This window comes from Lotus japonicus, chromosome 5 (genome assembly GCF_012489685.1).
Source record: "Lotus japonicus ecotype B-129 chromosome 5, LjGifu_v1.2".
Classification (NCBI taxonomy): domain Eukaryota; kingdom Viridiplantae; phylum Streptophyta; class Magnoliopsida; order Fabales; family Fabaceae; genus Lotus; species Lotus japonicus.
In genome coordinates, this window is record NC_080045.1 from 61057211 (window position 1) to 61071826 (window position 14616).

General features: G+C 37.9%; 1 protein-coding gene across 1 annotated transcript; it reads right to left on the bottom strand.

Moving 5' to 3' along the window:
• Positions 1-841: 841 nt before the first annotated feature.
• Positions 842-2945, bottom strand: LOC130716904 (extensin-like). The gene is made up of 2 exons (XM_057566943.1): positions 1478-2945; positions 842-1178 (listed from the first exon to the last, which is right to left on the bottom strand). The coding sequence occupies exon 1, from the start codon at positions 2911-2913 to the stop codon at positions 1486-1488; it is 1428 nt and encodes a 475-aa protein (XP_057422926.1). The 5' UTR covers positions 2914-2945; the 3' UTR covers positions 842-1178; positions 1478-1485.
• Positions 2946-14616: the final 11671 nt, after the last annotated feature.

The window sequence follows — 14616 nt, forward strand, 5'->3', positions numbered from 1 at the left end:
ATTGCACTTCTTCCATAACTCTTGTTCTTTCATATACTTACTTTGAGATTTTAATAAAAGTATTAGAAAAAGTAAAATTAACCGCCGTGAGGATTAAAATTATAAATTTCCAAAGTTACAGAGACTCAAATAAGATTATACTTCTATTTCAAAAAAAAAAGATTATACTTCAATTAAAAATTACTAAATTCGACCGTAATAATTATATTTTCACACCTCAATTTGACCGACTTAGAGTGATAATAACATACTTAACCTGTTTTTTTGTAAAAGTTAATATTATAAAGAATTTTAAAAAAGGGTCTTTCACAATAAATTTTTAATTACGGAAGAGGTCCCGGTTTTATTGTAGCAGGATCATAATAATTATGATGGAACCACTAGACCCTACTGTATCAGATCTGCCTCGCCACAAATTGTCCTTTTTAAATTCCCCCCTTTTCCAGTCTTCACTCTTCACTGTTTATACTTTATAGTTTATACAATACACACCACCAAAAATCAAGAATATTAAATATTAAGCTTAAATACATTTTTACTCCATTTAGTTTCAAGAAGGCATAATTTTGGTCCTAAGTCTTTACTTACAAAATTGAACAAATTTAATACAAATATTTGATTCGGTATCCAATAATTAACGAAAAAGTTAAACACATATCACAATTTTAAACGTTTAAAAAGATATAAATGGTTTTAACTTGTCTTTTTTTTAGTTTATGTTTTAAAACAATTTGAGTCTACTATAAACTTTTTTTTCTTCATTAATCCGACCGCTTGATAATGCACATATACCATGGTTTTACACAATGGTAGGCTTAATAATTAGAGTGATACAACGAGAGAGAAAATATTATAATTTATTACAATATGATTGATTGCTACCTCTGCAAATGCAGCAGGTTGAGAATTACACAGCATGCCATGCATGTACTCGTACTACTACGTGGACCATAGCGGAAAACGCAGTGCTTTACAACTGTCAAATTTCAAAATAAAATAAAAACATACATATACTAATCAATCCTACCATAATAAATAAACACTTGTTCGATCTTATGATCATTCACGACAAAACGCGGAAACTTTGCTTCCTTTCTTCTTCTCTTTCCTGTATTATGATGATGAAGCGCTTCTTCCTTCCATCGCTTTCTTTATTTCCAAATATTCTTCTTCATATCCTACAAAACAAGCCATAAAACACGCACGCATATTAATTAATTGGTCCCTCAACTAAATCTAAATTATATAAACATAAAAATAAACAATTCTTAAACGCAGACCAAAATGCTATTAATTATGATACAACATAAACCTTGACAAGAATCAAGGCTATTGCTCAGTTTTGGAAACATAAATATTATTAAAAAAAAGGTAAAGTACAAGATGTACTACAGACAAAGATACATGAAATTGAAAATGTGAAAATTAATTAACTAGATCACAATGTAGATTGTATGAAGAAGCTAGTTGAGCTTACATAGTGATCTAAGAGTGGTAAGGAGGGGGAGGAGATGCATAGATGTAAGGCTTGTGTACTGGAGGTGGAGGAGAGTGGTACACAGGATGTGGAACAGGGTGTGGGTGAGGGTAAGGATGTGGGTAAACTGGGTGTGGAACAGGGTGTGGGTGTGGGTGTGGGTAAGGATGTGGGTGAACTGGTGGAGGAGGAGAGTGGTAAACTGGGTGTGGGACTGGGTGTGGGTGTGGGTAAGGATGAGGGAGTGGGTGAGATGGAGGGGGAGGAGATGGGTACTTGTATGGCTTGTGGGGTGGTGGTGGTGGGGAGTGGTAGTGTGGTTTTGGGTAAACATGAACTGGTGGAGGGGGAGAGGGGTACTTGTATGGCTTCTTGGGGGATGGTGGGGGAGATTTGTACACTGGATGTGGAACAGGGTGTGGGTGAGGGTAAGGATGCTTAGGGGGAGAGTACACTGGATGTGGAACAGGGTGTGGGTGAGGGTAAGGATGTGGGTGAACTGGTGGAGGAGGAGAGTGGTAAACCGGGTGTGGGTGTGGGTGTGGGTGTGGGTAAGGATGAGGGAGTGGGTGAGATGGAGGGGGAGGAGATGGGTACTTGTATGGATTGTGGGGTGGTGGTGGTGGGGAGTGGTAGTGTGGTTTTGGGTAAACATAAACTGGTGGAGGGGGAGAGGGGTACTTGTATGGCTTCTTCGGGGGTGGTGGGGGAGATTTGTAGTGGTAAGGATGCTTAGGAGGATAGTACACTGGTGGTGGAGGAGAAGGGTATTTGTATGGCTTCTTAGGTGGTGGTGGTGGTGAGTGGTAAGTGGGTTTTGGGTAGACATGCACTGGTGGTGGTGGAGAAGGGTACTTGTATGGCTTCTTTGGTGGTGGTGGTGGTGAGTGGTAAGTGGGTTTTGGGTAGACATGCACTGGTGGAGGAGGAGAAGGGTACTTATATGGCTTCTTTGGTGGTGGTGGTGGAGATTTGTAGTGGTAAGGATGCTTTGGGGGATAGTACACTGGTGGTGGTGGAGAAGGATACTTGTATGGCTTCTTAGGTGGTGGTGGTGGTGGTGAGTGGTAAGTGGGTTTTGGGTAGACATGCACTGGTGGTGGGGGAGAAGGGTACTTGTATGGCTTCTTTGGTGGTGGTGGTGGTGAGTGGTAAGTGGGTTTTGGGTAGACATGCACTGGTGGAGGAGGAGAAGGGTACTTGTACGGCTTCTTTGGTGGCGGTGGTGGTGATTTGTAGTAGTATTTAGGTGGTGGAGGAGAGTAAACTGGAGGAGGTGGTGAGTGGTAGTGGTAGGGTGGAGACACCGGAGGGTACTCCTTAGGTGGCGGAGGTGAGGAGTAAATGTAGCCGTCGGCAGAGATTTGAGATGGCAAGGTGAGGGACACAATGGCCAAGACTAGAGTCAGAGTAGCAGAGACCATCAGAGACCCCATGTTTGCTCTGTGCTCTAAACCAAGCCAAGTGATACCCTTTATATAGATTCTTTCTTTACCCTCATTCAACATTGCCAACTATTCAATATTCATCTTTTGGTAATGGTAATTTTTGTCTTCAGACATGCCAAAATCCGGATACCAATAAGGTGTTCTTGCTACATGTGGGCTTGTGGCATTCCCAAATGTTCCAATAAAAAGCTAATGCATAGTTTAGCACAAAAAACACACCATTAGAATAGAAAATAGTGTTGATCAACTTTGTCACACATTGTTTATATTTAATTGGACAACTTTAGTAATGATGATGTATATTAAATAAACAAATGTTTTATTGTGTTTTTACAGTTTAAATGTAGTTTTGATCTCGATCAATAAAGATAATTTAATTCACCACTTTTATCTTTGAGTAAGTAATCACTCTATTTACATTAGTATCGAAGAATCTAAGTTGAGTGTGTATTTTGTTTAAATATAATGTTGAGTGAGTGCAAACGAGCGCTAAATTAACCTAATTAACTCGTTATGCCTCCGACTTCACACAAATGTATATTGGAAAGGGACCTAATTAAAAAAACAAAAACTAAGTCATAGCTAGAGTATTGTTTGTATTATAAACATTCAAAATTGGTGAAAAGTAAGTTCACTTTAATGATAAAAGAGACGTGAATTGGTCAAAAGTACATTTTATTTATTTTGAAATTTGTGCTAATAAAAATACAAATACATTTTCTTTTGACTAATTTGTCCCCAATTCAAGGCGTGTAGGAAATGTCGTCGGACTTAAAAACACTTATAAAATACTCACATACCTCACCAAAAGGAACAACACGTGCTCGAACCTTTAACTTATCATACCATCTCCCAAAACCTTTGATGGTTTATGTATCACTAGTGAAATAATATAGCTAGTAATTGAGAAATTACACTGTTAATTACTTTAACGGTATCAGAGATATTTTCAAGCACAAAGTCATTATTAATCATTGATTATTTTTAATTCCTCAATTATCGTCTTTCAAATATCCTACTAGTCTTTGAAAACTTAGAAGGCCAACTTAGAAAATACTTGTTCGGCCACCTAACTTCGTGCGATGTTTGTTTCATTAGAAGACTTAAGAAGCTAGTACAACCGGGTCCATAGCAGCCTCAATGATTATTTGGGACGACACTTCCACGTGAAATTTTTATAAAGTTACATTTTTACCAATTTTTTATATATTTATTGATCTGCTTTATAAATAATATTTGTAAATTTAAATAAAATCTCACCTATTTAATCTCCATAAAAAGTAAATTTTCTTGGTAACTTTTAATTTAGTTAGGGACACTTTTAAGGTGGACCATGTTAAACTAGCTAGTCCATAAATGATAGTAGCATTTAGTATATGTTTAATATACTTTTTATGTTTTAAAATCTATTTGTAAAGAAATACTTTGAATTTATGAATTATGTATTTCTTGGTTCGGAATAGAAAAAAGCCTTGATTTATTCCGCCTCTTTCTCTCTGTAATTGGCTTTTGGGGCCGGGGATTCTCGATTCTACACTCTCCCACGTCTTGCACATTCTGCATGGCATTGATTCAGCTTAGTCCTTTTGGGATAAAGACAAGAGTAGACTATGACACCTTTACTTTTCAGCTTTTTAGTTTTTTACTCTCAAAAATATATTACACCATGTTTTGTACTCTTTTTGAAACTAATGGTAATGGTCATATTTTTGGACGAATTTATCATGCACAAGGTGCTTTTGATCTGCTGCATGCTGCAGAAGGTTTCTAGGTAAATTAGAATTTTTCAAAAATTTAAACAATAAAATTATTAGTGTGTGATTAGTGAATTAATTAGTGAATAACTCACATTATAATTAAAAGTGGTTGTTCATCATCATCTTCAATTCAATCCAACTCCTCATGTCCTCCTTCTCCACTCCTCCCACCCAACCATCGTCCACCTTTTCTTCCATCACCACAACACTTCATCTCATCTCTTCAATCTCTTAAAATCAGTGCTTTTGCATTCAAATCCACCCACTGTCATCATCAAAGTTTTGAGTTTTTTGTATTCAAGATTTTACTCTCACAAACCCCAGATCCAAACTTGTGGAGGAAGAATGAAGGAATATACATGTCCAGGGATGTAGAGCGTTTGTGAACTGTGATCAAAGAGAAACTGATGAAGCAATGGAATCGTAAGGTGTCTGGAGATCTTAACGCAAAAGAAAATTCTTTACGCCATACGTCATATACGTCATATATTTCTTATAAAAATACCACTCTTTCGTCATGCTTGGTTGAAATTCCTTACATGGAGTAGGTTTAAAATTCAATCAATTGATATATATGGAAATAATTGCAACTTATACTACTGTTTTCTTGACTAAATTTGAATTTAAATGGATAAAAGAATCGCACCCCTTGAAGGTTGGTAGCTTGTAGGATAAGGTTGAGAGGTGTGATCACAGGGAGAGAACATTTCTCTAATTATATGCGATGTAAAGGTTCCACAAAAAGTAGAGGGATGGGAATCTTGTATCAATTGTTATATTAATTAATAAGTTGGAAGCAAAGTGGACATAATTGCCTATTAATTTCATGCTCTTCTAGCAGTAAAATTTGGTGGAAGTTATTTTTTTTACCACAATCATATAATTACTTTTGAATGGTTATTCGTTGCACACTAAAAGACGGAAATTTATAATATCAGCTAACAAATCAATGTAGCTAGATGTTTACTTTATTAGGTAGCCTACCTTAAAAATACTTTAAAATAGTATGGCTAGCTAGCTGGCAATTACTACGTGTCTACGTTGATTACCTGCTGAACTTTAATTGATCGAATCTAAAACGGTAATTGTGTGGTTAATTTTAATTGATAATTAACCAATAGCATTTTTAGATTCACTTTTAATTATTTGAACACAAAAGCCAATTTTAGATCATATATATACAGTTCCATTTTGATTTTCTACAGCCACAATCTTTTCTCAAAACCACTTTTCCCGGCAACCTTTTTCCAGGCACCAATTAATCAACATGCATGTTGTTAGGACTTTTATGTTTTCAAAAGAACTTTTTTTCCTTCACCGTCACAAGCAATTATGGACGTATACATTAAAGAATATGTAAACATTTCGAAAGGAGAAAAAAATATTTGGTATTCTGATCCAGTTCTGCATGTCTCTGACATTTATTAGTATGATCACTTAATTAATGGCATATTTCCATTGACCAGAGGTTTTTCAATTAAGTTTTTGTTAACACTTGTCCATTTTATACTTTTAAAGCAATATAGAAATAAAGAGAGATATATAGATGATACGAGAGGTATAAAAATAGAGGTGGGGATTTCAAAAAAATTAAGAATCAGTTTGGTATGTGATATAGTATAAGACTTTATAGCACAAAATTTAATAGTTTTATGTCCGATAGATAAAATTTGATAAATATTTAATACTCCCTCAATTCCTAAATATAAGACCTAATACAAAAAATTGCGCTTATTAAGAAAACATTAAATGTGTTCAATTAGTGTATTGGTTTTTTAAAAATGCATACATTCCTCCATATTTACCCTTTGTCATTTTCTCTCACTAATTAATGATAAGTGGTAATCAAAACTTAGGAATTGAAAACATATAATTAATGTGGAGGGTAAAAATGGAAGAGTACAAAACCTTTTGTTAGATTATTGTAACTAGGTCTTATATTTAGGAACTTCAAAATTTTGAAACTAGGTCTTATATTTAGGAACGGAGGGAGTACTATACAACATTTGATTATACATTGTATACCTTATCATATCGATTAAATTCATATAATCCTATGTTTGAGAAATATTGAACAATGATAGATAGTATAGAAATAGATAATGATGATATTATTGGGTCGTGAAAATTGTGATGATGGGCGGCAATGGTGGTGATGGAGGATGGCAGACTGGTAGAATTGTGAATTGTGGCGATAGTGGTGGTGGTGGTGGATGGTATGGGTGGAGAGTGTTGTGGTGGTGGTAGTGGAGGTTGTGACATTAGAAGGTGATGGCAATGATGTAGTGGTAGTGATGGCGGCGGCGACGACAGTAGTAGTTGTAGCAATAACAATAGCGGGGGTGGCCGTGGTGTTGGAGGAGGCGGTGGTGACGGAGATGGAGGGTGGTGGTGGTGGCGGTGGAGGATTGTAATTGTGGCAGTTGATTAAGTATATTCATGCAACTTATACAATACACTATTATCATGTCTTATCCATCATTTATAAAGTGAAATAAATAATTCATCATTTTACTGTATAAAAGAGTATTGACAGGTAAATTTATACAATACAATGTTAGCAAATCTATAATATATTGTATAATCTTATAATATCATGACTAGTGCAGTATACCAAATGAGTCATAAGTGAAAATAAATTGCAAGAGAAAGTAAAACATAAACATATCATAACATGCGAGACTAGACCGATCGAAAAGATCGAATTTAAAGATAGCTCTCCTAAAAAAATTGATTTCTCTTTCCGAAACAGATCAAGCAGATCGAATTTTAAGATAAAACCTCAAGTGATTTTATTAGGTCGACCTGCATAGTTAATTTAGCTAGGTTTTTTCTATTCAACAAAATCGTGGTCTCGTTATTTGGGGAAGACTTTTGTTAGGATTCTTAATCCTTGTTCCTTAGCTTGGCCCATATATTCCCATCGTGCCAACATACGCCCATGTTTGTTGATAAAAACTACTCTTTTTTTTAATAGACTTAATGATTAATTGATTAAATTACTTTTTTAAAAAATAATATCAAAATCAGTAGGGTAGATAGCATGTGAATTTGGACAATTTTGAATCAAGATGTCTGCAAGAAGTGTGTACAGCCCGCTAGAGGCCACAAATCTTGAAAATTGAATAATCTTTTACAGCTAGGACAAATCTGAAGCACAAAATTACTCATGTGCTAGGTTATTTTTGTTAGAATATAATAGAATATTATGGTACAATATTCTTTATCTAATTAGCCATGTAATTAGGCTCATCAATAATATTTATGGAATACAATTCCTTCATGGTATCAGAAGCTGGTTCCGATCTTATAACCCAGTTTTTATTTTTCTTTTATTTTTTTGTTATTTTTCATTTTCTTTTGGCAGCCACCGCCGCACCTTCTCCTGAACGTGTCGCCGCCGCGTGCTAAAGTCGTCGTCGCCGCCCTCTATCCTTAGAGCGCTGCCACCGCCGTTGCTCTCACGTGCACGACCCTCGCCGTGATTGAGCCCCCTTCCTACGCACTCTACTCTTAGAGCGTCGCTGCCCTCTACCCTTAGAGCGTCGCCGCCGCCGCTCGCTCTCACTTGCAATCCTTGCCGTGATTGGGCCGCCGCCCTCTTCTCTTAGAGTCGAGCGTCGCCGCCGCCTTTTTTATTTTATTTCAATAAAAACAAAAAAAAACAAAAAGCACCGGATCTGCAACAGGGCCCTACAACAGATCCGTTCCCTTCTCCTTCCTTTGCAAAAGCCACTGCCGTTGCTGCTCTTAGCCCCGTCGCCGTCGCATCCTCCCTCAGCCGCCGCTCTTCCGTCAAGCGCCCGCTCCACCGCAAGCCTCTGTCCCACGAGAGCTTCGCCCGCACTGCATAAGGAATCGGGTCTGCACCAGCCGAGCCCCGATCTCCTTGGCTCGTGCCCTCATCCAAACAACCGTCCCCTGCCCGCGCCGGCCTTCCTTGTCGCGAGCCCGGCCGCCTCGCGCGCCGCCTAAGCAGACCCGGCGTCCCTTTCTTCTTCAAGATCCGGGTCGTAGCCAAACCAAGGCTTGACCCGCGTTTCAAACCCTAGCCCCCCAAAAAAAAAACCATGGACCCTTCTCCAGACCGGTTCAACCCGACCACGCCCGGTTCAATCAGAAAACCCTGAACCGCTCTCTAGACCGGTTCAGCAGCAATCCAAAAAAAAAGTTTTTTAAATATATATTTTTTTCTTATCCATTATATGGCATATCACACTTCGATCCCGGCTCTCCGACGCCAACGGTTGTTCCTTACGCCAACAATGGTTCCTCCTCTTCAAGTCACCTAGAGTTTTCTCCGGCCGCTCTTGCGTTTGAAGGGTAATTTATTTTCACGACAGGCCTACCTCGTGTTCTCTTTTTGATGATTTTCGCTCCAGTCTCAGCATCGACGAACCTCCAGCTTCGACTGCGGGGGATTGTTAGAATATAATAGAATATTAGGGTACAATATTCTTTATCTAATTAGCCATGTAATTAGGCTCATCAATAATATTCATGGAATACAATTCCTTCAATTTTATTTGTATGATTAATTGACGATTATATATAAAATGTGTCAAATAAATATGTGCGGGCAAATGGTTGTGTCTGATTTTGTTAACAGTTTGAAAGCGAGAGATTTGGAATTAGTATCCTAGTGACGATGAAGAAAAATATTATCTTGATTGGTTGTACGAGCATCAAAAACGGTAAAAAAATATAGACAACGTTACAAACAAGAAGAAAAGAAAAGATATGTATTATTATCATTATTTAACACTTGTTTAGTTGCAGTCGTGTCGTAGGTGGAAAATTGAGCACATTTGATAAGGACAAAAAAAATAAAAAATAAATAGATTTCTTATTGAGCTCAATTTGTTATTTGATATTGATATGATATGCAAGAGCTAGTATATTATTGTAACTTGTAAGTGTGTTGACTCTAATTTAAATTCATGTTGCGAGAAACTATTCAGTAGTATGTTTTATGAATGGGTTTATAATCATTAACAAATGTAAAACTTAATTTTATGTACTAATTTTATACATTAATTAATTAAATTTCTAAGATATTTTTTTCTACATTTTAAATATTTTTTTAAGTGGAAATTAATATATATAATTGGTTGAAAAGCTGTAAAGAAAACATTTGCAATTTCTCTTCCAAACTTTTTAGAGAAACTAGTAGATATAAATATATAAATCATGTTACCGACAGTGAAATGTTAACGTGAGAGCTCACTGCACATTATGGACATGCAACGCAATATCATGACCATATGATGTATCCAACGGCTACAAATTGAGCAGATGGAGCTATCGAAATGAGAGTGAGTCACTACAGCATCCACCACGTCACAGAGACAGAAAATCCAGAAGCAAAAGTCAAAGAAGGTTCACATCAACACATATCTTTATGCTTTATTTTTATTGAAATTTGGTGTTTTGTGAAGTTCTCGAGTTTGAACAGTCGCCAAACACATGGGAGCAAAGCAATAATGTCCAAAAATGGAAAATAATTGATTCACACTCAATCAATCAGAAAATAGAAAAAAAAATTTATTTTCTTACAATATCTTATACTCTTATAGAGATAATATGAGATAATCTTATTTGACTCTAAACATTTTAATTATGTTGGGATTAATTTTTTCAGCAGAATTTTTTTGTCTCCACCATATGGTGGTGGAGGAATGAGAGGGTGCTCGCGAAAGCCAAGTGGACGGTGGATTTCACTTATTCTTGGGTTTGCAATGAGGAGAGGAGTATAATCTTTTTTTTGGTCAAAAGAGGGAGTATAATCTATACCTTACCAAAGATCAAGATAGGATTATGGACCCCTTGCAGATTGAGCGGTGGAGGCCCCCCGGCTGCTGGCTTTGTGTCTCTTGCAATAGATGGTGCTTATGATCATGCTCGTCGTTGTATGGGCATGAGAGGTGTGGTTCGAGATCAGTATGGTGTGGAAATTTGGTTTCTGTGCTGGTATGTCTGAGGGCGACCCTTTAGCTGCGGAGCTCACAACTCTTCGTATGGGGTCTTCATCTACTCTGGCAGAAGAATATTCGTAAGGCGTATTGCGAGTCTGATTGTAAGAAGGTTGTTGATCTTCTCACCAAGGAGCGGTTTTGTTTGCATGAATGTGCTAGTATGTTCATATGGACATTCATTTTTTGTTGGCTTAGCAGTGGAATATTAGGCTTCGTCATATTCCCCGTGAAACGCGCTAATGGGCCGGCGAATTGTTTGGCGGGGTTTGGAGCTTTTCAGCAGTGTGATTTTACTTGTTTTGATGTTCTCCCGAACATAGTTGTCTCGCTTTTATCCTGAGATGTTTTAGCTTTGTAGTTTGTCTATTATTTTTTCCATTAAAAAAAAAACTCGAAATTGAGACCTTATTAAAGAGATATCAAACTTACGGTTTGAATCAACCACTGATTTATATAATTAAAATATAATGAATGATGATTAAATAAGAGAAAAAAAATTGAGTGTGAGTTGGTGTGAGTATAATCATTTCCTTATTGAAATTATCTGAAAATATTAGCAGGGAAACCTGCAGTAACTGCATGCATACTGAATTTACTGATTTTGCCAAAGCCATCTTGTAATATGATGCATGTACGTACGTTGTTGTGTGTTCAAGTGGACCACATCTATTTACAGTATGACTGTGTAAGGTCTCTCTCTAGTCTCTTATCTCTCCAACTTTTTACCTCTTTTTGCTGCCTAGCTCTCACCGAAGAATCCGATGATATTTTAAGAAAATCCAAATTTTACTTTATTGGCGTTGACACCTCCTTTTCCAATTCCAATTGGCAGCTACTTAATTTTAATTTTTAACTCGCTTCAATCCACCCATTATTAATCACAGATATAATTTAATTTTACAAGTAGATACCCATGTTGGTTGTCGGAAAAATTTATTATGGACCACTTTTCACTGGTGTAAACTTAGACCACTACCTGATAACCTGTTATTGGAGGTAATTTTGTATTTTTTGAAATTTTGAAAAAAAATAATTTTTTTTTTGAAAAGCCAAATAAGAATGCATTATAAGGGAGTACAAGGGGTACTCCAACCCATAATACAAAGCAAAAGATTTGAACAAGAAAAGATGAAAGAAGAAAATAGCTGTACATGACCATCCTAACCAAAGAAGAAAATGAAAAGAACAGACCCACCCACTAAAGTAACAGCATCTTATAAATACTACTTATTTGCCTTCACAAGCCCACCCAAATCATATTTACGACACTGTTCCCTTAGTCAAACAGTAGCCAGGATCATTTTCCCACTCATAAAAAGATGCTTTAAAAGTGTGAGCTTTCGCCCTAAGCCACAACCAAGCTCTCCATTTAATCAAGCTGCCTAGCTCCTCCATATCAATGGCTCTTGCTTTGAAAATATAGGCGTTTCTGCACAGCCACACAGTCCATATTGCAGCAAACCATATGGTCTTCCACAACCCATTTACTTTCTTCCCTTTTCCCAATAGCACATGTTGTTGAAAGTGCAGCACTCCGTCTTGCGGCAAGGCACCTTGAATTCCTATCCAATTGTAACAAAACATCCATATATTGTACACAACCTTGCATGAGAAGAACAGGTGCGAGATGGTCTCAGGCTGCTCCCTGCAGAGGACACACACAGCAGAGGTGCTAGAAGGCAAAACCAATCCCCTTTTGATCAAGTTATCCAGAGTTGGCATTCTGTGCAGCCCAATCTTCCACCCTATAGCTGCCACCTTCGAAGGAACAAATTTGCACCATATTTCCTTGAAGAAAGCAGCCTCAGTCACAGCCAACTCCTGATCATTAGGCACCATAATCTGACAGTATGCAGACTTGACAGTATAAACTCCTGAGGGGTCCCATATCCACTGCCAGCCATCTCTTTTATTCCTTGTTAATTGAATCCCATTCAGTTCCTGCAACAGGTTAGTAAAAATCTCTTTTTCCCACTCAAAGAATGGTCGCCTCCATAAAAAATCCCAAAGCCACACATCCCCATCCCAATGTCCCATCTCAGCTATACTCAATGCTTGCTGATTTGAGACATCAAATAACCTTTTGTACTTTACTTCCAGACAGTGGTGTCCCACCCAGCAATCAGACCAGAATCTTATCTCCCTCCCCTCCCCAACCCTCCTTTTCATGCTACTCATAAGCCACTCCCCATGATTACCTCCCTCACTTACTCTACCCAAATCCCTCCACCATATAGAACCCTGCGAGAAAGCTCCTGAGTTACCCATCCCTCTCATCTCACCATACCTTGATACCAACACCTTACACCAAAGACTCCCTCTCTCTACTACTAGCCTCCATCTCCACTTCCCTAATAGAGCCCTATTAAACCCAATTATGTCCTTAACTCCCAACCCCCCCTTTTCTTTTGGATAACACACCTTATCCCACTTAACCCAAGGTATCTTCCTTTCATTCTCACTCCCCCCCCCCACAAGAAATTTCTCTGCAACATAGTTAGTTTCCTTGCCACAGAAATAGGGATTTTAAAAAACGAAAGATAAAAAAGAGGAAGAGAAGTCAGAACAGAGTTTACCAGGCAAATGCGGCCACCAAAGGACAGATTTTTCACCTTCCAGGGGGATAACTTCTTCCGAAACTTCTGAATAATAAAGTCCCAAGTTGAAGCCCTCCTCGGGTTAGACCCTATCATCACCCCCAAGTATTTAAAGGGGGTGTTCATCGTCCTACAATTTAACAGTCCAGCATAGTTCCACAACATAGGTTCTGGTGCTCCCAAGATAAGCAGATTACTTTTAAAAAAATTAACTTTAAGTCCTGATATCAATTCAAACCACCTCAGCACTCCTTTCATTGTGAGTATATTCCCGATAGACACCTCACCCACAATTAACGTGTCATCCGCAAACTGCAAGTGGGAGATTTCAACATTATCCTTACCCACCTTATACCCCTTAAACAAACTCAACTCAACAGCTCTCCTCATCAAACCCCCCAACCCTTCAGCAACTATTAGGAATAAGAAAGGGGCAAGCGGATCGCCTTGTCTAATTCCTCTCTGCATGGTGAATTCATCAGATGGGCTACCATTGACCAAGATAGATACAGACCCAGATTCCACACAGCACTTCATCCACCTAACCCACCTCCCATCAAACCCCATCCTCCCGAGCATGTAATACAGAAAATCCCTGTCCACAGTGTCATATGCCTTTTCAAAGTCAATTTTAAAAATGCAACAAGATTTTTTCTCTCTTTTAGCCTCATCTACTATTTCATTTGCAATGACCACCCCATCTAGTAAGTTCCTACCCCCCACAAAAGCAAACTGATTTTCCTCAATTACCGAGCCTATGACCTCTCTTAACCTTCTAGCTAATACTTTGGCAATAATCTTATAGACACAGCCAATCAGTGAGATCGGTCTATAGTCTCCTAGCCCTGCAGGTGCCTCCACTTTAGGAACTAGAGTGATAAAAGACGAATTACATCCCTTTGGCAGCCTAGCATGTTCCCAAAATTCGTCCAACATCCTACATATCTCAGGCTTCACCAAGTCCCAATTACTTTTAATAAAGTTAAAATTAAACCCATCAGGACCCGGACACTTGCTACCCTCACATTCCCAAACTGCATTTTTTATTTCCTGGACATCAAATTTTGTTACCAAGAATTCTCTATCCCCTTCACTTAGAGATTTAAAACTAATTCCATCTAGCTGTGGACGGTCCCACTTTTCAGATCTAAACTTGACCTCAAAGAATTGTCTAACAGCTTCTTTAACCCTATTTGGCTCTTCAACCCACTCATCCTCTATTTTTAGCCCAGTAATTGCATTAACCCTTCTTCTCTTATTAATAACAGCATGAAAATATTTAGTGTTAGTGTCCCCCTCCTTAACCCACCTAGACCTGGATTTCTGATATAGTATAGATTCATTAATTCTAGCCATCTTCCA

Bases quoted from the DNA above. Each gene is read 5' to 3' on its own strand.
- LOC130716904 (XM_057566943.1), bottom strand. From the start codon at position 2,913: ATGGGGTCTCTGATGGTCTCTGCTACTCTGACTCTAGTCTTGGCCATT.